Genomic DNA, 27917 nt, shown 5'->3' on the forward strand with positions numbered 1-27917 from the left:
CAAAAAATAGCCAGGCGTTTTAGCAGGCGCCTGTAGTCCCAGCTATTTGGGAGGCTGAGGCAAGAGAATCATTTAAGCCCAAGAATTTGAGGTTCCTGTGAGCTATGATGCCATGGCACTCTACTGAGGGTGACATAGTGAGACTCTATCTCAAAAAAAAAAACAAAAAAAAAAACAAAAGAAAAAGATGGAGTTCGCGTCTTCCTGGTGAGTGTCTGGCATGAGGCTGTTCTTGGAACCACAGGCAAGCAGGAGCTCGGGCCTGGCAGAGAGAAACTTGCCAGGCTCCATGGCAGGCACAGCTCAGACAGAAGCTTGGTGAAAGCTCCCAACTGTCTGAAGGGGCCACAGCACGGCCCCTTGAAAGGGACAGGGTCTGAGAGGGTTGTGGCTGAGGGTGCTGACAATCAGAGACTTCTGCCTATGGCTGTAAGCCTGTCCGAGGTCTTAACAATCCTCAATGGTCTCCTGGTCCACTCAGACCTTGTGCCAGCACATGCTTGGACAAGGAGGAGTTCCTGACGTGCTACAGTGACTTTGTCCTGTGCTGGACACATTGGTTCCCTAAGGACATTTTCTTTTTCTTTCTTTCTTTCTTCTTTTTTTTTTTTTGAGACAAGAGTTTCACTTTCTTGTCCAAGGTAGAGTGCCCTGGCATCATAGCTCACAGCAACCTCAAACTCTTGACCTCAAGTGAGCCTCTTGTCTCAGCCTCCCAAATAGCTGGGACTACAGGCACCTTTCACAATACCCAGCTTTTTTTTTTTAGAGATGAGATCTCTTTCTTGCTCAGACTGGTCTTGAACTTGTGAGTTCAGGCGATCCACACACCTCAGCCTCCTAGAGTGCTTGGATTACAGGCCACCAATGACATTTTTTTTGAGAAGCCTCAAGGAGGAGGCTGCCAGAGGACTTTATAACCTAAATTTGAACATGACTCTCATCAGTTCATTTCTCTCCGGTGGTGCCCAAGGCATCCCTTGACCTCTCCCTTCCCCTCTAACCTCATCCCAGGTCCCTTCCCTCACAGTCAAAGCCACCTTGGCTTCTGCAAGGTTCTTAAACATGCCAAGCCTGGCCCTTCCCCTACCCCACTGACCCTACTCCTCACATCTTCTGTTTCTTGTTATTCCCATGTCACCTTAAATGTCACTTTCTCAGAGAGGCTCTCCCTAACCAATCATCTCACTGTCACATCAGCTTAATTTTCTGCACAAGATTTTCTAAATTTATTTATTCACTTTCCATCCCCCCTACTCCACTAGAATATAAGCTCCATGAGAGAGAAACTTCATCTTGCCATCATCTCCTTCACCACGGCTTCCAGGGATCAAATAAGTAGAAAATTCAGAAAGTACAGAAAAGTATGAAAACAAAAGCAAAAAAAAAAAAATCACAATCTCCACCATCCAGAGATACCCAATGTTACTGCATTGGTGCAATTTCTTTGCCATTTGTTCTACATATACATACATTAAAAATTGGGGATTGTAAAATTTTTAGTGTTGTGTTCTGCTTTTATTTCTCATGAAGAGTGATTTTAACTAATTTTAAACTTAGAGAAAAGTTGCAATAGTACAATGCACCCCTTAATATCCCTCACCTTTCATCCCTTGAAGTTAACATCTTATATAATCAAATATAATTATTAACATCAAGAACAGGAAATTAATACTCAGACAATATTATTAACTATACTACAAACCTTATTTAAATTTCACCAGTTTTCTAGTAATATCCTTTCTCTATTCCAGGAGCCTATCCAGGATCCCACATTGCATTTAATTTTCCTTTGTTCTTCAGTCTACTGTAAAGTTCCTCAGTCTCTTCCCTGACAGATGATTTGACCTTTTTTTTTTTTTTTAAAGAGACAGGGTCTCACTCTGTTGAGAATGGCAGAATCATAGCTCACTGCAGCCTCAAACTCCTGAGCTCAAGCAATCCTCTTGCCTCAGCCTCCCAAGTAGCTGGAACTATAGCCATGCACCACTATGCCTGACTTTTCATTTTTCTATTGGATTTTTGATCCTTTGTCCTTCATTTGTAAGAATTCTTTAAGTATTTAAAGACATAAGGCTTTTGTTTATGATATATGTTGGGAATATTTTCTCCCATTTTGTCAATGATCTTTTAACTTTATGGTGGTTTTATCATGCACATTTTTAAAAGGTCAGTCAAGGCTGGGTAGTCACTCATGCCTGTAAGGGGCAAGTGGATTGTTTTGAGTTCCAGACCAGCCTGAGCAAGAGTGAGACCCCCGTCTCTACTAAAAATAGAAAAACTGGCCGGGTATAGTGGTGGGAGCCTCAGGAGGCTGAGGCAAGAAGGTTGCTTGAGTCCAGGAGTTTGAGGTTGCTTTGAGCCATGATGCCACAGCACTCTATCCAGGGTGACAAAATGAGACCCTGTCTCAAAAATAAAATAAAATAAAATAAAAGGTCAGTCAAGATTGTTCCTGATTTCTCTGTTTGAGCATGCATCTGTGCCACCCTGATGTAAGTTCCAGTTACTGCAGTTACCACGTCCACTAACTGCACCACGGCCTTTTTTTCCCGGGCACATAAGCTAACTTAACATTTATTGAACACTTGCTGCATACCAGCCCCTGGTCTGGGCTCCTTTCATATGTCAGTTCAGTTTTTTCACATTACCCCTGAGAGCTAAGCAGTGTTCCCATTGGACGGTTTAAGATAACCAGCACTCACAAGAAGCAGAATGACACGCAAGGTTTTTTCAAACTCATGGATGTATGATTCTAGAAAGCATCATCTAGAGAGGTGGTTCTCAAAAGTTGGTCCCTGCAGCTCCAGCGTCACTGAAAAGTTGTTAGAAAGCAAATTCTCAGGTCCATCCCCAACCTGCTGAATTAGAAACTGTTAAGATGGGGCCCAGCAATCTTCACTGTAGCAAGCCCTCCGTGTGATTCAGATGCTGTAAACACTGAGCTAGAGAATCCCAAAGGGCACAGAGGCTGGAGGCAGCAGCAACTGAAGATCAGCTGGAATAGTGATTCTGAACTTGGTTTCGAGAAATAACAGGGCTTCAGAGATTACTAATGGTAGTGCTGGATAATGAGTTCCACTGGCAAATAAGTTTGAAAGCCCCTGGCTTAAACAAAGTTTTGGGTTTTTTTAATTGTTGGGGAATCATTAAGAGTACAAAGAACCAGGTTACACTGCTTTAAACAAAGTTTAAAAAGGCATTTTTATTGCAGAGCTTCTTGAGTTTTAATTAGGCTAATGTACCTTGTGCATCAAAGAGAGAAGTCACAGGTGGTTTCCCAAACTTCCTAGACTAAGGAACTCCCTTTTCTCAGAACACCTATTAACTACCCCCCTGGATACCCAATGGAGCCCAGTCTGGTAAGCACTACTCTTGAAGAACAAAAAGCAAAAAATACAGAAATACAAGAAGATAGCTCCTACGGAGAGCAAGAAATGTCAATACCCATTCTGAATTCTAGGAGGAAAGACTTTCTCTTGGCTTCTGTTTAATTACAGTTTTTGACAAGTTCACCACTGCAGGGTTGGGGTTATTAGGAAAAGAAAGCCTGGTAAGTAATCCTGCCCAAAGCCCACAGGAGCCAGGCAGTGTATTGGTTATATTCTGAGCAATGGAGGACTGACATTTTCAAGAGTTTGTTAATTATTTTACTAACTGTTCAGGGTGGAGAGGCCAGGAGATGAGTGTTCCACATTCCATAAACGGGTAAACATCTGGAATGCGCTCCCTGACCCTAGACCCTCCAGGACAGCAGAGCTGGCCCAGCATCCTAAGGGTAGACAGGTTTTAGAAACATCTTTTACCCTCTATGGGTTTTAAATATCATCACCCTTCCCCAGATCTAATGGTGGGAGCCTGTGGGGATCTGGAAGAAAGATTTTTTTTTTAAACAGTCTCAGTCTGTCACTCTGGATAGAGTGCTGTGGAGTCACAGCTCACGGCCACCTCAAATTCCTAGGTCAGGCGATCCTTCTTGTCTCAGCCCCCAGAGTAGCTGGGACTATAGGTGCCCACCATGACACTTGGCTAGTTTTTCTATTTCTATTAAAAAGGGCTCTGGCTCAAGCCATCTACCTGCCGTGGCCTCCCAGAGTGCTAAGATTATAGGCATGAGCCACTATGTCTGGCCTCTATTTCGTTTTTTAAAAAATCAGCATGTGGCTGGGTGTGGTGGCTTACACCTGTAATTCTAGCACTTGGGAGGCCAAGGCAGGTGGATTGCCTGAGCTAACAGGTTCAAGACCAGCCTGAGCCAGAGCAAGACCTTGTCTCTAAAAAAAAAAAAAAAAATCACCAGGAACATGAAATATTTTTTAATGGTTCTAATCATATATTTTACATGTAAAATAAAAAATCATAAATGTAAATCAGATTTCACTAAAAATGTTGAAAAGAGGATGTATATGCTGTTCAACATTAAAAAAAAAATTTAGTGAGTTGGCGGCACCTGTGGCTTAAAGGAGTAGGGTGCCGACCCCATATGCTAAAAGTGGTGGGTTCAAATCCAGCCCCAGCCAAAAACTGCAAAAAAAAAAAAAAAAAAAAAATGAGTGAGAATCAGAGCAGCTGAGGTGGCTCTGCCCAATGGAACCCCAGACTCTGAGTAAGAACAGGGTGATGCTAGCACAGCTGGAGCATCACTGTCCCAGCTCTCCCACTCCTGCCCTGGCCCTGCTCCACCCAACCATTCCTGGGAGGCGTTGGGAATGGCCTCCCTGTGTCCTAAGGATGAGGCCCTACTGTGCCTGCCAGGTGCCACCTGCCCTTCTCCTGACTGTCCGTGGGCAACCTGGCTCCAGCCATCTCAGGTGTGATTTCTGGGTTGGGAATGTTTGAGGAAAGCCTCAGCCATTGCTTATGCACACAGCCCCTCTCCAAGGTGCCAACGCAGGGGGTTCTTTTTGGATTCATACATTCCATGTTGAAAAACAGGATTTTAAAAAATAAGAACACATTATCGTACTGGCAAAAGGATTCTCCAAGGAGCTACAATTACTGGCATAGAAAGCACTCCAAAATCAACAAAAGGGTTTAGGTGAAGGATTTATTTGGTACCAGAGAGCAAGAAACCATCACATTGCCCCCAAAACAGATGCTCAAATTGACCCAAAGGGAAAAACTGGACTGTTCACTTACAAATTCAGAAAGATGGACCCGGCATGTCAAGATTTTTGGTAGCAGCCAGGTGCAGCCAAGCTCATACTTGTAATCATAGCACTCTGAGAGCCTGAGGGGGGATGGATTGCTTGAGCTCATGAGTTCAAGACCAGCCTGAGTAAGAGCAAAACCCCATCTCTACTAAAAATAGGAAAACTGAGGCAAGAGGATCGCTTGAGCCAAAGAGTTGGAGGTTGCTGTGAGCTATGATGATGCCCTGGCACTCTACCCAAGGTAAAAGCTTAAGACTCTGTCTCAAAAAAAAAAAAAATTCTGGCTTGGCGCCTATAGCTCAGTGGCCAGGGTGCCAGCCACATACACCAGAAATGGCCCAGCTAGGGCCTGCCAAACAACGACAACTACAACAAAAAAAGTAGCCAGGTGTTGTGGCAGGCACCTGTAGTCCCAGCTACTTGGGAGGCAGAGGCAAGAGAATCGCTTAAGCCCAAGAGTTTGAGGTTGCTGTGAACTGTAACGCCATGGCACTCTACCAAAGACAACATAGTAAGACTCTGTCTCAAAAAAAAAAAAAAAAAATTCTGATAGCCAAAGGCTCCTGCCTTCCCCAGTTTTCTAGTTAATCACTGGCACTCAGGCCCCCACTTGACCACTGCCCCTCCTCCTGCCTACATGGCCTAAGAATTGGTCAGAACAGGAGAGGCCAGGAGCTGGGGCCTATAACCTGTCAGTGGGCTCTCTGGTACTGGCCCACCAGGGCCCCTGGCACCTGTTAAAAATCAGGGAGTTGCATGCACAGGTGCTCACACCCAGAGCCTTGGGAGTGGCCTTGGTACCTTCATTCACAGTTAAGTACTGCTGTGAGAGGCCTCATCCTGTTTCTCCGGAGTTCACCATTAATCCCTCCCTGTGTTTGCAGCCAGTCTTCCTGAAGCTCTCTCTGCCCACCTCCAAACTGGCAAAGCTTTAAGAGCCTTTGTTTGCAAACCTCGACTTTCCTATCCACACTGTTCCCAAAGGGAATGTTGGTCCTTTCTCTTGCTTCCTACTTGATTCAGGAGACAACTGAGCAAAGCAGATATTTTCTGAACCAACAAAGATGGTTTCACGCTTTATGGCCCCAGATGTCCCCTTAGATGGAAAAACATTTCAAAAAGACTTAAGGCCATTAGTGTCTCTCCCTCTGGGCCAAAAACCTGCAGTAATTCCAAGAGTGAAGCTCCTCAGCAAGAATGCAAGGGAATAAGGGAGCCCCAGAAGCCAGGGCTGGCTGCCCCTCCCTCATAGCGCCAGGCAAATGAGCCAGGCGCCAACAGCTACCCCCCTGACATAGAACTGGCAGAAGTTCAAACAGACCCTCTATCGCCAAGGAGACTGAGCAACATTCAGAAGCCAATGTATGATTCTCCTAAAGTTGTCAAAGTCCAGATGACAAAGTGATAGACGTAGCGGCCTCACACTGGGAAGCACTGTATACTGGGCTCTAGCCAGACAGTACAATTTTATTGAAGTCTAGGAATGCTTATTGTCCTTGAGAATTGCTCAGTACTGAAAAAAGTACTGGCTCTGCACACTGCCAGCTCTCCCCCACAAACATGGATGGCCTCTACAAGGAAAAGCCAGGGTAAGGGGGACAGCCCGCAGGGTGATGCTACATGGGGAAAAGTTCTGGAGTTGGTCCAAAGTCTGAATGGTGCCAGCTGGACTGCACACAGGCTGCATGACCCTAGGAGTCCCTTAACCTCTCCGAGCTTCACGTTTCTCACCTGGATATAAGACTACTACCTCGCCCGCCTGAGTGGTCCAAAGAGTGAGGCGATTTGTATATGGAGCACAGAGTGATGTCGGCACCCAATGGGCGCCCTTTCCTAAGGGCTTCATTAGAGGGACCCAATGGTGAGGAGCCACCAGGAGAGGTGCCAGGGGGACTAGGAGGCTGCAAACACCAAAGGGCATGACAATCCCATTGGTCCCATTTGTCATTTACCCACGATGAAGACGCTGGCAAAGGAGAAAAGACAATTAGGGAAATAAATCTGGCCAGAGAAAAAGCCCTCTGAAGAGGGGATTTTTCCAAATTGTTCCCAATGGCTAAGTTGGCAGCTGCAGGCACTTTTCTAGCATGATCTGTAGACCTTTCCCGTCCTATGGGCCATGCTTCCGATACTCTGGCATTAATATTTGGTCCTGGTTTTGTTCAAAGAGTTCTAACATTTTCTCCATGTGGTGGTCAGCCTCAATCACCTAGAAATTAAACACACAGGTTACAGGGCTGCGCAGAACTCTGCATGACAGACGAAGCGACAAAACAGGGCTGGGCACAAAAGGTTGCAGGTAGATCAAAAGGAAGCGTAAAGCCAAATGGCTTCCAGCTCTAGGGCAATCTACATTCCCAGTGAGATTTTCACTGAAGAACCCACCACAGTCATTCCTGTGGTGAACTCATGAATGACTTTTTTTTTTTTCCATCAATTCATATTCTCTAATTTTTTTTATAATAAAGGAGGAAAAATAAACTTTACTTCATTAAAAATCCACTGTAGCCCAGGCATGCTGGCTCACACCTTTAGTTCCAGCACTTTGGGGGTCTTGGTGGCTCCCTAAAGAACTCTGGGAACCGAAAACAAGCAGATGAGGAAGTGAAGAGATACTAACAGGGGCAGACCCATCAACATCAGAAATGACACATGGCAGCGACAGATGTAGGGTTACTATAAAAAGCAAACACAGGAACTCAAAGACATTTCATCCGGGCAAAAAGTCCCACACAACTCAGCACTTCCTAAGGCATTGCTGTGTGACAGGCCAGACCAGCAAAAATGCTTCTCTGATGACCTAAGTCACCAAGAAAAGGGGAAAGGAGGCTCTGCGTCTTCCTCTGGAGCAGGAAGGTCACATTAGATGGACCATTGGCCCAAGCGATTAAAACCAAAACCTAGGTCTGTAGGCTTCGGACATCTACAACATTCCTTTGCTAATGGTGCCAGACAAGTGACGTTACTGCCACTACTAGATGTGATGGCACAGGACAGACCTCCTTCTCTCAGGTCTGTCCAACTCCCTGTGAGACTCAATCCAGAAACAGGGTCTGAGAGAGAAACCCATTACCAGCCTTCCCACCTCCCTCCTTCTGAATGCTCAAACTCTGAAGGACGAGGCCCTCCTCTGTGTGCAGGGTGGCTGACATTCCCTGGGTCACTCCTAGAAAAGTCTCCCACCCTGGGCAGCGCCTGTGGCTCAAAGGAGTAGGGCCCTGGCCCCATATGCTGGAGGTGATGGGTTCAAACCCAGCCCCGGCCAGAAACAGCAAAAAAAAAAAAAAGAAAAGAAAAGTCTCCCACCCTGTTGAGGGAGACTGACTTACCAGAACAGGGGCTGCCACAGGGAACAGGTTTCCTTTTATCAGCCACTCCTCGTAGAGGTGGTGAATAGCACTCAGGTACTCCTGCCAGGGAAACAATCTGTTGGAAACAGAAGGGGAGCAGACCCCTTCCACAAAGGGTCTTAGGCAGGTGGAGCAAAGTTGTCAATGACCATGGGATAGTGACTTGGACAAAAGAACCCTGCAATAGCCAACCTGGCTCAGGTGGGCCTTGGTAGACGCTGCCGCACACTCTGTTAGCCCGCCCAGACGATCTAACAGTCAGACCATCACCAGCCACCCTCTTCTGCTCTACTGGGGATTCCTGGGCATGAACATCAGCCCTTCCCCAGAGACTGAGTCAAAGTCAAGTCAAAGGCAGGACCCACTCCTGGCTTCTCCCATTTCCTGCTACTTCTCCAACAGCAGGGCCCCAGTTCCTCCATGGTGACCCCATGGCCAGGGCAGCCTCTAACCAGGGGTGTCTAACCTGTGGCCGCATGCAGTTTTGTTTTGTTTTGGTGCTCATCAGTTTTTATTAGTGTTTGTGTATCTAATGTGTGACCCAAGACAACTCTTCCTCTAATGCAGAAAAGCCAAAAGGTTGGGCACCCCGGAAACCCTCCCCTGTCTTGCTACCAAGAAGACTATAACGCTCACTCCTTGACACTTCTGCCCCCTCAGACAACCTATAACCTGTGGCTCCTCAAGACCATGAAGATCACCAACTGCATGAAGCCTGCCAGGTGGAGACCAGGGGACAGGGCACAGCCTCTCTCCCAAGCCCCAGTGCCTGCACCCTGAGCAGCACTAGACGCTCACACCCCTTCCCGTGTGGGCCCCAAACACCTCTTGGTGTAGCATCCTACTTGCCCTCCCCAGGGGCTCATGTATAACCCACATGGCTGCCTTTTCAGCCACCACCAAGCTCTCCCTCAGCAACAGGAGCCAGGTTTGTCCCATGAACCTTGTCAAAACTGTTAAGACAATGGCTTGGATAATGGCTGGACTCCAGACTTGGATATTTCTTGGGAACATCTGCGTCACTGCACAGAGCTGGTGTGCCCCCTCACAGCATGGTCCAGCCTGGCCCTGGCTCCATTGCACTCCATTTTCCAATTACTCCCGTCTCCAGGATTTCAAAGGAACTGCCCAAAGGCCCAGGCCTCCATGGCTAGAATGTACCTACTGGCATCAGGGCAAAACAAGGCTGGGCAAGGCCTCAGGAGTCAGACAGGTCTTCCAGAGCCCCTAGTCCAGCTCATGGTGTCCACTAAATGCTTGCTCAGCCTCTGTGTACCTCCAACGGGAACTTCTCACATGGGACATTCAGTTCAATGTCAACTGAGCAATTACTAGGTACCAGGCCCTGGGACACAAACTGAGGACACAGAGGGAATAAAAATGAATTTTAAAAAGCTCACACTAGTGAGGGATGGGGAAACAAAGGCATAAACAAATAGTGTCAACAATGGAGGGAATCCAGTCAGGGAATGCTTCCTGGAGGAGGTGGCATCTAAGCTAATTTTGAAAGGCAAAGAAAACCACTGTGCAGAGAAGCATTTGTGCATGGTGTCTGTGGATGTGTGTGCAGCTACTAGTTCCTCATGGTCAGAACATGGAAGGCAGGGAGTGGGAGGAGAATGCCAGGGAGGCAGTCGGGGCTGGGTCACATGAGACCTCATACGTCATGCTACAAAACAGAATCTTCATCCTAGACAGCAGTAAGGCTGGGCTGGGAAACTGCATGAGTGGGGCCCCGTATTGGAAATATCAGCAAGCAATCCTGAAGGCTGGATTTTGGAGAGAGACATGGGGCAGTGAAGGACCAGGGCAAGGAGAACAGTCCAGGCCTGTTGTGACAGTCCCCATTAAAGTCTCTGTGACCTGAGCCTGAGCCAGACCCAGAAGGGCAGGTCTCCCTCCTGGGCAAACAGTACTGTGCTCAGCACTGGGGGTTCTCCCACCCTAGTAAGAATCCAGAGTATACAGATAGTCAAGCCATCTTCAGCACAGGGGACAGACAAGCCTGGTGTTATACAGGCAGGAGAGGTAGCAAGGAGAAGGGAGGGGAAGGGAGGGGCAGGGATAGGCGGGGATGTTTCTGAACACAGGGGTACTGAATCCTGAGTCGGGGGCCATAGGAAGCGAGGCGGATCTGGACACCCACATAGTGTCTCTAGCCACACAGGTAGTCTGAGTTCACCCTCCCATGAGCTCAGTTCCTGCTTGTCTCTCTGCAAACAGGGGCACAATGATCTCGGAGTACTTGGGGCAGGGACAGGAAGGCAGGCTGTGACAAGGGGGTTTCCGGGTTTGTATTTAAGCAAGTCAAAGAGGCCTCTTACCAGTGGAATGACCTTCTCTTCCTCCCTGCATCTTCTCTTCAACCTCTGGTAACAAGTTTCAGGGGTGGTCCGGAGATAAACTGAGGTTAAAAAAACATGTGATTCTTACTGTTCTACTCAAGGCTTGGAAGCCAAGGCCAAACAGCAAAGAAGGCAAGCCAGTTAAGCCAGCTCTCAGCTTGACCACTGGCCCCCTATGTGGCCAAACGGGCAACTTGACCCTCATCCTTCATGTCATCAGCCCCATGGGGTCATCATGGACCTAAATGATGTATGAAGACAGCGTAGCACAGGGGCTCATTGAATGTCCAGGCTCTGTCCCTCCTTCTCCCTTACAAACTAGAAAAATCATCAAATCATAACAGATTTGTGTTGGAAAATAGCTGACCCAGGGGAAGGCAGCTTAAGGAATGACATCCAGTGTTTTTCTCCAGAAAGAATCAGAAGCCCCAAATTCTGTCTGCCCTTGGGGAGAAGGCTGAGTTGAGGTGGGGAAGGAATCCCTGATGGCAAGAGCTCCACCCACTGCCCCTGAGAGTTGGAGACCTAGCCAAGCATATCTTGTTTGGACCCAGGAGAGAGCCCAGGGTGGGAGGGAAGGGAGGGGAGGTCCCACCTATCAAGTGAATAGACACATCGATGTTTCGCACAATCCAGTCAAACCATTCCGACAGAATGACGTAGTCCACTTCAGGCATCTTCCCACTGCAACGAGAATAGTAAGGGTTTTACTCACACAAGAGAAAGTTCCTGGGCTGTGCCATTCCCCTGAAAGGATCTGGAGATGGCTTTCATCGAAAGGAGTCACCAGGAGCACACAGGATAATGTAACCCATGCAATATTGGACATGAATAATGACAAGGACCTTGAGCATTCCAAGCCTCCCCGGCTGGGGGACGGCTCCTGGTGTGATGCAGGAGGAGCCACGGCACTGAATGATGGGAGAATTCATTTGGAATCTGAATTCCTAGCAGAGAAAGGGACTTTAAAGCTTGTTCCCTGACAACAGACACAGCATTCAGGTTAGGAAATGAATAAGCAAACCAAATTCACTTCTAGAAATTTATTTTGTGAAAATAATCATGTTCACTGGAGCACTGTTTAAAAATAATGAAAAAGAAAAACCAACTCTTGGTATACCTATCCAACAGAAAATCATGCAGTATTTTCAATATCATGAAAGATATTGTAAAAGAATATGTAATGACATGGAAAATGCTCATAACCTAACGTTCAATGAAAACAACAGGATATAAAACTGCGTATAACATTATATCACCTCAACCATATATATATATATATTTTTTTTTTTTTTTTTTGGAGACAGAGTCTCACTTTGTTGCCCTTGGTAGAGTGCCTCATGGTTCACAGCAACCTTCAGCTCTTGGGCTTAGGCGATTCTCTTGCCTCAGCCTCCCGAATAGCTGGGACCACAGGTGCCCAGCACAATGGCTGGCTATTTTTTTATTGTTGTTGCAGTTTGGCTGGGGCCGGGTTTGAACCTGCCACCCTCGGTATATGGGGCTGGCGCCCAACTCACTGAGCTACCAGGTGCCGCCCTCAACCATATTTTCAAAAGTATTCATCTACTTTTGAAAGTTGGACTATGGGAGACTTTTTTTTCTTGATACTTTTATGTATTTTCCAAATTTTAACAACATATTTATTGTCAAATCAGGAGTAGGGGGTTGGGGAGCATTACTACATATTTCAAATGTTAACTTTAAAAAAAAGGAAAAAGGAAGAAAAGGGAAAGGAAGAAAAAGCCCAAGAGTAAAGGAGAAACCTGATGTCTATTCCTGGCTACCAACTAGAAAGGGACATTCTCCCCTCATCCCTCTGCCCACCATGACGCCCTCAGCAAAGCCTGGTAGACAGGAGGAGAGAGCAGGGTGCCCAAGAGCACAGCAGGGGTGAGAAGGGCATTTGTAGGGGTGAGAAGGGCATTTGTAGGGGTGAGAAGGGCATTTGTAGACCACAGCAGACCACATATAGGCCAACTCCCAGAAAAACTTTGGTAACCCTCTGGGTGGGGGCAGAGGGAGCCTATGAGAGGAAGCCACACAATGTCCAGGAGGGGAACCCTGGCCAACAAAATTCAGGAACTAAAGTTAATGACTTGATGCTCACAAGTCGGGATGATATGAGGACAGCTGTCCTTTCCTCTTATCTCCTGCTTAAAGTAACCCATTCAGAGTCCATCCGAGGGGCCCGAGTGCTTCAGGGAAACCTGAGCCCACCCCAAGCTTGGGGGTAGGCCCAATCAGTCCCCGTGATGGGTTCAGAAGCCACACTGAGCCATTCACGCAGGGCGCTCTCCACCAGGGGCCCAGTCTGGCCCAGGGAGGCCTGAGGGAGGTACACAGGCACGTATGGAGAAGATGCTTCCTCACACCCGGGAAAGAGCTACGGGCAAGACACCTGCACTCACTCCACCCAGCAAGTACGGGAATCATACTGAGGATGTAAAAAGACCCAGAGTAGGAAAACAGAGAAGCCAAATTAAACCAACCCAACCTGCTGAGAGAACCAATGACCACCTCACTTCTGGAAACAATCCTGGTCTCCAAGATTCTGAGAGACATCGGGCACAGCTGGTGCTGTTGTGACCACATTTGTTTTCCTCCTAGGAACTCTGCCCGGCTCCTCCTACATCTGCCTCAGCCACAGGGCTCCCCACACCCGCAACAGCTCCTGCCTCTCTATAGTAAATCCAACTGTGTGAGTCACCAGCCGTGGACAGAGGGGGCTTCACAGTACCCTCCCTGACACCAAAGGTGGCCAGACTAAGGTCTTGGATCCACGTGAGTCCTGCTGACTGCTCTGTTCGGCAAAATTTGCTCATGTACCCTGAGGGCCAGAGAGACCCCAGTTGGCACAGGATGGATTAGAACAGGAGTCTCACACTCAGATACCAGCTGCCTTGCATATATTATTTCCTTTTGTTTTCATAAGACCTTGTAGGGTCAGTTTTAGTCCTACTTTATAGATGAGGAAAACTGAGGCTAGGAGAAGTTAAGCTCAAGTCTGTCTGGATAGGGGCTCCTGCCTGGCTCTCTATGGCCCTCAAAGCCACGTGATCTCTATTGCAGCGTCTGTCTGCCCTGTTAACCACAGGGCTATCCTGGATCAACTCCAGGTCTCTCTGGCCTGAGCTTGAGGAACTCCCCAGCCTTCAGGCCCATGATGCAGGCTGTGAGTCCTCGGTCTAGACCAGGGCCAGTCAGGAAAGGAGAGGATCAGCTTGTTATTCCAAATGCCAGGTCATAATCAATGCCCCTGACCACCAGCTGCAGGTGAGTCAGAGGCCACCTCCCCAGCTGAGCCCCACTCAATTCCTTTACTATTATTCTTAGAAAGAGCAACCCAGCAATCTTGTACAACCTGTGCATCCAATTATTCAGCCCACAGGACCTGGACCACACAATTGCTTACGTGGCCTCTTTAGCTACGTAATTCTTACTCACCACCTTCAGCTTTTCATGCCAGCCAGGTGCTCACCCCACAGAAGTTCCTGTCTTTAAGGACACTGTAACCAGAATCTTCCTCTTCAGCAATTAACACAACCCTCTCAAAGTCTCAGTGGCATAACTGCACTTACATTCTGCCCACCCCAACCTCACAGTGGCCTGGGAGGGCCAGAGGAAGCAGGCCTCTCCCCACTGAGCTCTTCACTTGTTCAAGGCCCAAGGTTACCCTTCAGGGAGATGCAGAATTCTAGGATGTGGACTTTCCTATGAACCTGAGCCTGCAACTTTAGACAGCAAGGCTATGACTGCCTCATTGTTTTCAGTCCAGGTTGCCCCAGATCCCAGCCCAGGGCTGCAAGGGCTTCTGAGAAAAAGACCCACCCTAGCCCTGAAGGGGCCGCAGCAAGATGCCCTCCACCTTGTGAAAGGGTTCCCCGTCATGGAAAGTTAGGAAGCTTTTTCTTCGAGCATCTCAGGATATAAGGAAAACAAGCTCCCAAGCTGGGAGGTGACGCCCCCACATGCCATCGTATGGCTCCTACCCTGTTTCCCCGAAAATAAGACCTACTTACAGGAAAGATAAGACATCCCCTGAAAATAAGACCTAGCGCATCTTTGGGAGCACACCTTAAAATAAGACACTGTCTTATTTTCAGGGAAACAGGGTAGTACCTGGCTCTACTCCCTGCAGGTGGGAACCAAACCCCCAACAATCCAAACCTGAAGCAACAAATGTAAAATGAAGAAGCCTCAGGCCAGGTGCCAGAAACAGGAAATCCTGCACTGTGCAGAACCTTCCTGTGGCCCTGAAGACTGTGCTCTTGTTTTCACATCCTCCAAAGGTCCAGGGAGACTCCAAGGAAGCCACCGGGTAGAACCTCAGGGAAGAACGGCCAAGGTGTAGGACAGACGGCTCCCTGTGGGCCACCTGGCTGCTGGCTTCTCTATGTCTTATTCCTCGCTGTGATTCTCTATTAGGAGTGTGGCCCTTACTAGACATGCAGACAGTGGAGCCCCACCCTAGCCTTACTGAAGCAGAGTCTGCAGGTTAGCAAGATGCACAGGTGGTTGTAGGAGATGCCTGCAGTGAGACCTGTGTGCAAGGGGCAGTTTCCCCCTGGGGCCAGCACCTCAGGATTCTCAGCTTTCAGGGTGTCCAAAAAGCCCCCAAGCGTTTGGCTTTACTGAGTGAAATCTAAGATGTCTCTTGCCACTTCCTCATTCATTGCTTACCCACAGAGCGGGGTGTAACTAACCCCTCCCATGGTTAGTTTCCTGCCCAATCGGAAAGAACCCTGGCTTTATAATCCCTCCTCAGGTCCTCATCTGCCAAATAGGGTTAGATAATAAACACAGCTCCTGCCCAGTGGTCCCTGTCCAGTCTCTCAACCACATGAGCAAATGGCCCAATTTCCAGGAAACACAAAAGCTGGTCCAGTTCACAAGTGAAACACCTGCCTTGAGAAGGTGCTTCTCAACATCCCTGTCACGTGGTTCTCTGCCTCCCGAACTTGGGGGCTCTGAGGGAGGGATACTCTAAGCCAATACTAAGCACAGTGTATACTACAGGGCCATCCATTTTTCATAAAGCTATCATGTAAACCATCCTTTTTAGATAGACACAGAAGAGCATATTATGGAGTAGAATGCAAAATCCAATGAATTCTAAGATAAAAGAAGAGACTTCAAGAAATGTCTGGGTTATTGGCAGGTGGAAGCTTTCAGCACAGGGGCTGGGAGGCCAAGCTGAGGAGGCAGTGCCTTTTAGGGCTTTCCTCTGCCTTCAGGGAGCTCCAGTGAAAGGGTTTGAGGAGCATTGCCCTCTCCCATCTCCCTTGAGACTGTGGGAGATGGCTTGTCCCCAAGCATGCCACAGTGCCCCCAGCAGCCTCTGGACTACCCGAGGCCATACGCCAGATGACAGGCTTGGGCTTCATCGAGTGATACCTGTGATGGGTCTTAAAGCTCCGACAAGGTCTTCCAGAGAGTCTATGCCCCCTTGCAGGTGTATGAACTTGAACAACTAGATCCCAGGAACAGAAACAAGGATACCGCAAATTTCCTCTGTGGTTCCTTGTCCCATGAAGTCCTAACCACAGATGTCACAGATTCTGGGAGAGCCATGGGGAGACACCAGGACAGGAAAAGAGCTTAAAAAAATTAAAACAACATTCTCTTCCTATACTACCCATAAAATGGCCCAGGGCAAGACCTGTATTATCTGGACTGATGCCACAGCCACAGAGGTTGGGAAAGAGAGAAGCAACCCATCGGAACTGTAGTGACACAAGACTACAAGTGTGACTACATGTCTTGACTACAAGACTACTATAGTCCCTGCTACTCGGTAGGCTGAGGCACCACTGAGCCCATGAGTTGGAGGCTGTAATGCGCCATAATCCTGTTTATGAATAACCACTGCAAGGGCAACATAGTGAGACTCTCTAAAAAAGATATTTAAAGTTAAAAAAAAAAAAAAAAGACAGACATAGCCCCACTACTCAAGATTCATAGGAAATCCCATCTCTCTGTCCAAGGTCCACTACAGTTTCATCAGAGCAGTAAACAATTATCACATAAAGTTACTTCAGGTAGAGTTAAAAGAGAAAAAAACCTAAAAACATGACAGCAGCTCCCTTTTTCTTTTCTTTCCTCTCTTCTGCCTGCCCTCCGTCTGGCTGAGGCACTAGGAACAGGGAGCACAGGAGAGCAAAGGGTCGGATAAAGCTTGCATGGACACCTTGTGTCCCGCTGGAAACCCAGGCAGTTGGGTGAGCCTGAGGCTCTAACACTGGGAAGGATGCCTGCTGGATGGGCAAGCTAGAGCCTGCAGGAATAGCCCAAGGTAAGAGGACAAAGCTATGACCTGAGCTTGCTATGGCTGCCTTCCCCAACCTCACAACACTGACTGGTCTGATACTCAGAGTGGATTTGGGGCAGAGGCATTGACTTTGGAGACAACACAGGCTCAAGGGAAGGATCCATGGCAGCTCAGGGCCCATAGCCCACAGGAGAAACTTTTTCAGGGGCCCCCTCAAAGGAAAGGGTATAAAACAGTAAAGTCACAGCCTGGGAAAAAAGTTGGGCTGGAGACCAAAGAATGGTTGTAGGTTCTATTGTTCATCAACAGTTAACAACTGTCAACCAGGCGCCCACTCTGTGCTGGTGCTGGGCCCAAGCTAGATGAGGAAACCAGACTCAGTGCCTATCTTGAGAGCTTATGGTCCAGTTAGGGTGGTAGGAAATGGGATGTGTGTGTGTGTGTGTGTATGTGTAATAAACAATTAGACATATACTAAGTTGAACCACATGGAACTGCCAATTTTGTAGGTCAAAATTGGTCAAATATTAACAATTTCATATGGTTGTCTTGAATACTACAAAGAAAATCAATAGAAAGCAGTCATTAAGAATAACAAGGGGGGCTCGGTGCCTGTGGCTCAAGCGGCTAAGGCGTCAGCCACATACACCTGAGCTTGCGGGTTCGAATCTAGCCCGGGCCTGCCAAACAACAACAACGGCTGCAACCAAAAAATAATTGGCGTTGTGACGGGCGCCTGTAGTCCCAGCTACTTGAGAGGCAGAGGTAGGAGAATCGCTTGAGCCCAGGAGTTTGAAGTTGCTGTGATGCCACAGTACTCTACTCAGGGCGACAACTTGAGGCTCTGTCTCAAAAAATAAAAAATAAAAATAAAGAATAACAAGGCGGGGGCAGATAACAAGGGACACAACCATCTAGCTTGCTGGTCCCAGGAGGAGGGTGACAAGCAAGAGGAGGAGAGAGTGGCTCGGCGCCTGTAACGCAGTGGTTACGGTGCCTGCCACATGTACACCGAGGCTGGCAGATTCAAACCAGCAAAACAACAATGACAACTGCAACAAAAAATAGCCAGGTGTTGTGGCAGGTGCCTGTAGTCCCAGCTACTTGGGAGGCTGAAGCAAGAGAATTGCTTACGCCCAAGAGTTTGAGGTTGCTGTGAGCCGTAACGCCATGGCACTCTACCAAGGGCAACTCTGTCTTAAAAACAAAAAAAAAAAGAAGAGAGGCGCCACCCTGTCACCTTTGCTGAGGCCTAGACTGGCCGGTAGCTATTCGCCACTGAGGTTTTGTGGTTGCTTGTTACACAGTGTTACCACGACCATAGATAATGGATACAATACAGGAGGTACTCCATATCTGTCAATCAAATAAAGTTCCAGTTTCATTTTGAAAAACTAATGGTTGAATAAATTATCAATTGTCCAAACTACAGTACCTTCTGTACAGGTTTTCTACAAAAATGTATCTTGCACTGTGAATCGACCTCTCCATCAACCGTACAGGTGACGTCTAAAGGAAAACAAAAAGTGATTTGCTAACTCAGGAGAAGAGGAGGGGGTCAGGAAGCCTTGAAAAACACCCATTACTGCCCCCGCTCAGGGTCTTCGCTGGATACGAGAATGGGGAGGATGAGGCCAGGGCCTGAGGAGAAGCTGTGTCTGACATCAGGCTAAGCTGTATTCCTCCCTCTGCCCTGAGCCACCCACACCCTGCCAGGGCTGAGGGCCCATCAGCAGTGGCCTCCTCCATGGAGAGGAGAGGACCACATAGGCAAATGCTGGGCAAACTGCCAAGGGACGTCCACTTGAGGCAAAGTGTGGTGATCATTATTATTATTCACCTAAAGAGGGTGGATTTGCTTAAGTGGAGTAATCACATAGAGCCCTGAGAAAGCTGGGGTGGAGGTGACATTCTGGGGGCTCTACCAGGGCAACTGGAGGGAGAAGAGCCTAACATTGTCCCTTTCTCTCTGACAAGATGCTCACACCCTCCACAGATGACCTTTCTGTTCTGACCCTTGACACTTGACCATGCCTCCCCCACACCCCATACCCATAGGACTTAGGCCAACAAATCAGAGGCAGACTCAAAGCTATAACCCAGGCACTTCCTCTCTTACCTTACCTGTCTGCCTTCCCATCCACCTTCTTTTCCGTTCTCCCATCATCCCTTTCCTAGCAACTCTACAGCCCATTGCCTCCTAGCTCTCCACTCATCCATCTCTCTCCTTCTGCTCATCTTTCCTAACCTTTCCATCCCTTCTATTGATTTCCTCAATAGAAGAATATACTTGTGTCCCCTTATATTCAGAAAATAATTAGATATGATTTAGGTTCAGGAAAAGTGGGATTAGCAAAGGAAAAATATGCTTGCTTCAAATTCTCCTATCTGTGTCACTCAGACATATTATTTGGGGAGAGAGAAATTCATATTCTTCCAAAAGGTTCTGCTCACATCTTTCAATTTTAAAAAACAGATTTTAAAAGAATGATAGCTATTAGTTGCAGGTGCCCAGACCTGGATCTATTCTCCCAGCCCACTGGCTGGGCTGTCAACTGGCTATAGGGATACCCTGTTTCCTTTGTACAGAGCCACTGAAGCTGGTATTTTAGGTTGTGCTTACAGCTTTGAACCAAAGGTGTCAACCAGATCTCCTCAAACCCCCTTTCTCCTAAAAGACTCTGTCCCTGGTGACATCCCCACTGATGGAATAGGCCTCTGCAGCCAGGTGTGTGCCCTGGGATCCTGCCCTTAGCACCCGATTGGACTAGCACTGGACACCTAACCCAAGCTGAGCCAATCAGATACTTTGTGCCCAAAATCTGTACTAAGAACCAGACCCTGTGAAAATGTTCATTTCTAACAAATACCAGGTGCTGCTACTGCTGTTGGTCCAGAGACCACACTTTGAGAAAACTGAGTTAAATATAACAGTGGTCAGGTCATAAAGATGTGGGCTTAGAATGGCAATGAAGAGACCACCTGGCTGAGGCTGGCACTCAGAGAGCTGCTGGAGCAGGAGACCTTGGCCCCAGACAGAGAAGCCCACACATCACCAAAAACATAGCTGGGCTTCCTTGTGAGGTTTCCCTTCCTGGCAATCACATGCTCCTAATATCAAGAAAATTTGGTGTAGGGTATCAACTGAGCATCTAAAACATACCTGAGGACGAGTGTGTTGGTCCAGCATGGTGAGCTGCACGTACGTCTGCAGTGTGAGGCCCCATCGACAGGCATCGCGGTACATCAGACCCTGCAGAAGGGAGAAAACAGCACGTTACATCACAGTGGCACCTGCAGGAAAGCCCTCACAAGAAACCTGTGCAGGCCCTTAGGACGCTGTGGACAAAGACAGATGCCAAAGTGATTTTAGGACAGCCCAGTAACAGAGGTAGAAGGTGCCTATACAGAGTTCCAGGGGAACATGGATTCAGTCATTCAGTAAATGTTCTTTGAGCCCCTGTAGTCTGTTCTCTATCCAGCAGCCTCGGTAACCCTGGTAAATATAAATCTGTTCTTTTGTTTTTTTGAGACAGAGTCTCACTCTGTCACCCTGAGTAGATGGGCTCAAGCAATCCTCTTGCCTCAGCCTCCCTAATAGGTGGGACTACAGGCACAATACCCAGCTATTTTTAGTAGAGATGGGGGTCTCACTCTTGCTCAGGCTGGTCCTGGACTCCTAAGCTCAAGTGATCCACCATCCTATGCCTCCTAGAGAGCTAGGATTACAGGCGTGAGCCACCATGCCTGGCCTCCAAATCTGTTCTTGTCACACCCCTGTTCTGAACCTTCGAGTGGCTGCCCACTGCCTTCAGAATGAAATCTAAACACTTACAATGGCCCACGGGGCCCTAAAGGATCACTTCCATCCTCTCTCATCTCCTACCTTTCTCTTGCTGGCCCAGTCTGCTTCCTTCCAAGCTTCCATTGTCCACTAATAATCTTACTTTGCTCTTTTCCACATTTTTGCTTTCCATTTTCTCTTGGTGCAAGCTAATGCTCTTTTAGTGCTCTGCCTTGAAAATCGCAGACTCCTTCCTAACTGCCGGTGAAAGAAAATCTTAGAAAGATTAGGATACACATCGCTTCCTGCCTGAGGGCTGCAGAAACAAATGCCTTTCTGCATGAGAAAACCAATTCAGATAAAGTGATGCATTGAGACTTTTTACCAAAACATCAATCTTGCTCTTCTGTTCACAGTGAAAACTCATGTAAAAATAACTAATTCTATTGTATTTTTTATTATAAATCTCTCATTGAAAAGGCTATTTGTACCAAGGATAGTCAGACTTCTGAGACTGTGATTCCGACCTGTGAAATGTCACCTATCATCCGTAACATACAAATTCTAGTTGTCTTACTTGATGATCAAGCCCTGATTCCTCCCTGGCTTCTAGAGAGTATGAATGTTTCTGAGGCTTCTTTGTTCCACAAACATGAACGACTGGCATTCCATCTTCTCCCACATGCATGGAGGAGAAATTCTTTTCATGTCTCCGTGGGATTCTTTATTCAAAGACTATGAGAGGTTTTTGCCTTATTTAAGTAAAGTCTTTTCACATGCTTTAGCTCTGTTCATTCCTTCTGTAGCCACCCACTATATTATACGTTTCATTGTCTTCTACCTCCACATGCTGGAATGTTAGGCCCAGGAGAACAGGGCCTTTGAATTTGAATTGTCACAGCATCCAGAAGTGTCTGCCACATGGTAGGCATGCAATAAGTAACTGGGTGGATGAATAAATGAATGAACGGGCACCTATTAAGTGCTAGTACCTATGTTCTAGTAAACAGTGAACAAAACAGACAGTCACTGCTCCTAGCAGAACCCAGAGTCTAATGAACCACATGAAGAGATGCCAATTGTATTGCTTAAAATGGGAGGGCAGCTTCCAAGTCCCAGGCTCAAATCCAGGTCTGTCAATTACCAGCTGTGTGAACTCAGGCAATTTATTTAAGTTGCAGTTTCCTCACCTGAAAAATGTGACTAATCATCCCTGTGCCAGGGAATGGGAGCCCAGAGCCAATATCCCTTTCTCAAACCCTCTCTCGTTCTACCCATCTCTTGCAAGCAGCCAGAGCAGAACCTTCTGAAAGGGAAGGAATAGGGGGCATGAACACATTATGCCCTCTGCTTTCCAGGTCCACCCTTGGGGAAGCAGACAGGTGGCTTCAGCGTGAGCCAGAGGCCAGAGGCAGACCCTGTTACTAGACATTGTTAAGTGCAAGCCCAAATAGGGGTTCACCAAGGAACCTGATTACTCAGCTCCTGAGGAGTCAGGCATGAAGAGACCTGGATTCTACGAGGTGTCTTCTGGAGGTGGGGATGAAATGAGCAGCAAGAGATGGACACCCCTGGTCGCTGAGGCTGGCCACTGTTTGGGATAGCTAATGTGAGGTCCCTGGGCTCTGTGCATACCCATGTGGGCCTCAGATGTCCTTGACCTCAGCATACAAACATGCCTATTTCTATTTGCCCTCCTTCTCCTCCAACTCAGCTAAGTGTGTGGAATGTTACATATGCTCAGGCATTAGCACCAGGCACTTAAGGGGACTCTGGGGTTCATGCAAGAAACAACCCACTCACCAGAGGGTTATGGCCACGGACATTTCTCCACTTGAGCACCGGCTCCGTTAATACCTGTAAGGAAAGAAAACATGAGAGGGCTGCTGCTCCTCAGTTCTGAGCTTTGTGAAACTGTGTAAGTGTAGAAAGAGGATATAGAGGGAAAGAGAGAGATAAAGGCATTATAAAGATTTGGGTGCCTAAGGTGGGCCAAAATAGCCCGGTAACCCCCTCTGTGAGCCCACAGCTCTATCCAGACAAGGCTTCCTCATGTAACTTCTGGAAATGACCTGAGAACAACTCCATCCGTCCTTGTATCCACAGACACACTCCACCTCTCTGGATGCCCTGGGAGCCACCTAAGGGCAAGGCTGGTGCCCTCCAACCCTCCTCTGTTTCTATCCCAGCCTTTCCTGCCCATCATGGGGCTGGGAGAAGCCAAAGGGAAGCTAGATAGGGCTGGACTTGAAGTCCAGCTTCCCCACCTGGAAGCTTGCCCGTGACCCTAGCAGGTCACTTGCCTCCGTTGTCTACCTCTGATGCCACACTGGGTCCACTGGCTGCTCATGTTTCTTTAGTATGCTCCCGTCTCGCTGATTTGGAGGCATTCCTGCCCTCTGGAACTGCTTGTGACTTTTAGATGACTACTTCTCTATCATCCTCCCTGCTCTGAGACACCAATCAGGATGTCTGTTGGGCATCTCTAGAGCCTCTGTCTGGAGTGCAGACACTCAGACCTGGGACAACCCAACTCTGTGCTAGAGTGTGCTAGAAAAGATTGGAACGGTGTTTTAGAGGCCAAGATCATGAGCGTGACTGGTTCCACTTGGGGGACCTTCAGAGTGTGTGTGAACAGATGCCGTAGGGGAAGGGACACCAAAAGGAGGCAATGCATGGGACTCCTGAAGAGTAACCACCCCCACCCTTCACACCTCTGCACCTTTGCTCACACTGTTCCTTCCTTCTTCCCTACATTCCCATCCTACCCCATTTCACATCAACTTTCATGACATGGAAAACCCCTGTACAACCTTCAAAATCCAGTTCACCTATCCCTTCCTCTGTGAATTATTCCTTGCCCCTCCCCTCCTCTGGGTCTTCCACACTATATTCCCAGCCCGAGTAGCATATGCTGCACCACTCCAGCCCACCAGGGGCTGGGTCATAGGCAGCCTCGCGTCCTGACCCAGCTCAGAGGTGCTCTGTCGTAACACTGTCACTTAACCATTTATTGAACAGGTACCCATGCTAGGCGCTGAGGGTACAACAAAAGCAAAACCACTCTAGCCCGTGCCTTCGTACAGGGGTCCTCAAACTGCAGCCCGCGGGCCACATGAGGCAGTGTGATTGTATTTGTTCCTGTTTTGTTTTTTTACTTCAAAATAAGATATGTGCAGTGTGCATAGGAATTTGTTCATAGTTTTTTTTTTAAACTATCGTCTGGCCCTCCAATGGTCTGAGGGACAGTGAATTGGCCCCTGTTTAAAAAGTTTGAGGACGCCTGCTAGTAGAACTGTAAGCCTACTAATGAAAGCAGACCTTAACCAGGTAATCAAAGAAATCACCACATATTTTCAAACCCCAAGAAATGTGATAAAAGAGAGATACAGAAGGACCAGAAGAATCTACATCAGTGAGGGTAACCTAGCTAGGGAGGCCAGAGAACACTGAGCTGAGATCTGAAGAGTGAGTGGTCTTCCTAAAGCCAACAAAGCTCTTCCTGCTAGAGAAGAACCAACCCAGGGCATGGCCACTGGAGCCCGACAGCCTCGGCTAAGACCTGGCTCCACCACATACGAGCTCTGTGACCCTGGATGAGCCACTTCACTTCACTGAGGCTTGCTTCCTCATCTGCAACTGGGGTAATAACAGGCCCTGCCTCAGAGGGACTACTCTTGTAAGGATCAGTTAGATACTATGATGAACCCTTAAAACAGTACCCAGTACCCCCATTGGATGTTAACTGTTGTTGTTGCTATGAATGTTGTCACTGTTAATTGGCTCCAAGGTCCTCAATGAGAATATAAGTGTCACCACTCAGGACAGGTGTTAGGAGTCCATAGGACCCCACTCCTCTGTAGGTTCCATGATTTAGGAGGAGGACACAGCAAACAGCTGTACTCACAGCCAAGGTTTCTAACGGTGAAAAGACACAAAGTAAGATCAGCAAAAGGAAAAGGCACGTGGGCAAAGTTTGGAGGAAAACTAGGCACAAGCTTCTAAGGCTTCTCTCCCGGTAGATACGCACAGGACACAGTTAACTTTCCCAATAGCAAGATATGGCAACATGTGTGAAGTGGTGTCCACCAGGGAACCTGGCCTGAGCCTAGGAGTTCAGGGTTGTCATTGGAGCTCAGGAAGGTGGGTGGCCACTGCTTGACACATATAAAAATTCCTGACTGAATCCTCAAAGAACTCAAAATAGACCTTCCATTTGATTCCACAGTCCCATTGTAAGGCATCTACCCAGAAGAAAAAAAAAATAATTTTGGCTCGGCGCCAATGGCTCAAGCGGCTAAGGCGTCAGCCACATACATCTAAGCTGGTGGGTTCAAATCTAGCCTGGGCCCGCCAAACAACAATGATGGCTGCAACCAAAAAACAGCCGGGTGTCGTGGAGGATGCCTATAGTCCCAGCTACTTGGGAGGCTGTATATAATGTTTATTATTTTTATCAAACCCTATATATTTTTAATAGAAGCAAAAACAGGAAAGGAAGGAAGGAAAGAAGAAAATAACTATAATGGTATGGAAATTGTAGGCTCTGTAGTTACAGAAGAAAGCTATAAGATGAATAGATTATACCACTAAAATCTAGAATAAGGAAGATGGTCAGGGTCTTAGTGTAGAGATGCTTCTTAAACTTTTATGAGGTTACTTTTAGTCACTGGGCTTTAAATAAGCTAGAAATTATATTAATTGGCTGTGCACAATAATACTCCTATTTGGACACTGACATCTCAGTGTCATGCTGTAACACACAACTCCTGCTCAATAGCTTGGCTTTTCTTCTTTCACATGTAAACTCTTTTTCTAACCAGACTGTGAGGCAGTCTATAGCTATACTGTCCAATACAGTTAACATGAACTGCACACAGCTATTGAGACCTTGAAAGGTGACTAGTCCAAATTGAGATACACTAGAAGTATAAAATACATACAATTTGAGCATCATCCCTAATTCCAAACCCCCAAATCCTAAAAACTCCAAAATCCAAAACTTTTTGAATGCCGACATGACACAAGTGGAAAATTCCACACATAAGTACTTAACACAAATTTTCTTTCATGCACAAAATTATTTTAAAATATTATATAAAATTACCCTTATGCTATGTCGGTAAGGTGTATATGAAACATAAATGAATTTTGTGTTTAGGCTTGGGTCGCCTCCCCAAATTATCTCATTATGTATATGCAAATATTCTAAAATCAAACAAAAAACATGACATACAAAAACACTTCTGATTTTAAACATTTTGGACAGGGGATACTAAACCACTAAAATATTCCAAAGACTCAGTATAAAAACCAGAATGCAAAATGGCACGTTGATGATTTTTATACTGATTACATGTTGACATGATAATACAATATTTAGGATAGATTGTGTTAAATGTTTTTTGCTTTTTTGAATAAGGCTATTAGAAATGTTAAATCACAAGTATGGCTTGCATTTGTGGCTCAAACTGTATGTATTTCTACAGGACAGAGCTGGTCTATACATCATCAAGCATTTTCAGGTTCCTTCAAATTCAAACCCAGTGTGGAAGCCATACCTCAACATCTGGATTGTTGGAGAAGAACTCCAGGCATGTCGTCTTCCCACTTGCAATGTTGCCCTCGACACAGATCTGGCAAAAGACAAATGCCCATCAGAGCCAGAAACCAACCAGTTAGGGGAACATCAGGCAATGATGTCTAGGGAAGGGCTCAGTCCAAGACGTCAGCCTCCAGACCAGACCCTCCTCTATATCAACACCTAGACCGTGTACATGTATCTGCTCAGTCTAGCTCTACCCTTCCCTAGTTCAACTTCTCAGACTATTACATTTTAGGCATAAGTGTCCTGCCTTCTTAACCAGACCCTAATTAACAGATTTGAGGTCAGGAAACACAGGTATGTTTACCTAGAATCTAATTCACTACACTGTACAGAGAAAAAGCCTTCCGTCTCTTACTGGAAGATACACTAGAACCTCCCAGTTGATCACCTCCCTACACTGACCCCTTCAAGTTGGCCTAATTTTCATAGACTGGATATGTACCATATGTATGTATCAGTATAGTAGGCCTAGTTCCTTACGTTGACCACCCCCATATGTTGACCAGTTTGTCACAGTTCCTTGGGTGGTCAACTTACAGAGGTTCCACTATACTAAGCAGACTCCTGAGGCCCCTAAGTCTAGGCCAGTGTTTTTCAACCTTTTTTATCTCCCAGCACACTTGAACCTATAGTTAAACTTCCAGGGGTATGCTTGAATTATGCTGATTTAAAAAAAAAGAGTATATTTACTATGCTTTGAACTTCTTTTGAAAATAATTTAATTGGCTCCGTGTGTGTAGCACAGTGGTTACGACATCAGCCACATGCACAGAGGCTGGCGGGTTCGAATCCAACACAGGCCAGCTAAACAACAGTGACAACTGCAACAAAAAAAGTAGCTGGGTGTTGTGGCAAACATCTTAGTCCCAGCTACTTGGGAGGCTGAGGCAAGAGAAACACTTAAGCCCAAGAGTTTGAGGTTGCTATGAGCTGTAACACCACAGCACTCTACCCAGGGTGACATAGACTGTCTCAAATAATAATAATTTAATTAATGATCTTTAAAAATTTTCATGACACTCTTACAATCCTCTCACAGCTCACCAGCGTGCCAGGGCACACCAGTTGAAAATCCCTGGTCTAGGACTTAGTTCCCTGGAAGGTATTTCTGGACCTGGACCTACCCTGGGCCAAAAGGAAACAGGGGGCCCTGAAGGATTCACCACCTACTAACTAAAAGCTCTGAAAAAACATCAGAGGTAGCCAGGCAACAGTAATTACCACCTTTGCGTGAGACTGGGCTGGCTTCAGGTGTGACCTGGCAGGGTCCTAGCTGCATTGGCCTTGAGAAAGTGCTCCTGTCACCCCTCCCCCAACTCCAGGAGCCCAGTAGAGACAGTGAGTGAAGAGAGTGAGTTGACTCAATGGCACTCCAGCCTGGCTCAAAAAAGAACCCTACACTGCAG

The 27917-nt window shown here is 47.1% G+C and overlaps 1 protein-coding gene across 3 annotated transcripts in view; it reads right to left on the reverse strand.

The window, feature by feature from the left end:
- Positions 1 to 223: 223 nt before the first annotated feature.
- Positions 224 to 27917, reverse strand: part of TK2 (thymidine kinase 2) — a 32601-nt gene continuing 4907 nt past the window's right edge. For 2 of the 3 annotated variants that reach the window (XM_053603329.1, XM_053603338.1), the window contains 8 exons: positions 26465 to 26539; positions 22707 to 22760; positions 20283 to 20372; positions 18555 to 18628; positions 11444 to 11532; positions 10828 to 10907; positions 8483 to 8563; positions 224 to 7362 (listed from right to left, as the gene is read on the reverse strand). In XM_053603329.1, coding sequence (XP_053459304.1) covers positions 7264 to 7362; positions 8483 to 8563; positions 10828 to 10907; positions 11444 to 11532; positions 18555 to 18628; positions 20283 to 20366 — 507 coding nt within the window. In that variant the 5' untranslated portion in view covers positions 20367 to 20372; positions 22707 to 22760; positions 26465 to 26539 and the 3' untranslated portion in view covers positions 224 to 7263. The remainder of the gene's footprint in view (positions 7363 to 8482; positions 8564 to 10827; positions 10908 to 11443; positions 11533 to 18554; positions 18629 to 20282; positions 20373 to 22706; positions 22761 to 26464; positions 26540 to 27917) is intronic. The other variant, XM_053603323.1, reaches the window with a different exon arrangement.

The sequence above is a fragment of the Nycticebus coucang genome, chromosome 2 (genome assembly GCF_027406575.1).
Source record: "Nycticebus coucang isolate mNycCou1 chromosome 2, mNycCou1.pri, whole genome shotgun sequence".
Taxonomy (NCBI): Eukaryota; Metazoa; Chordata; class Mammalia; order Primates; family Lorisidae; genus Nycticebus; species Nycticebus coucang.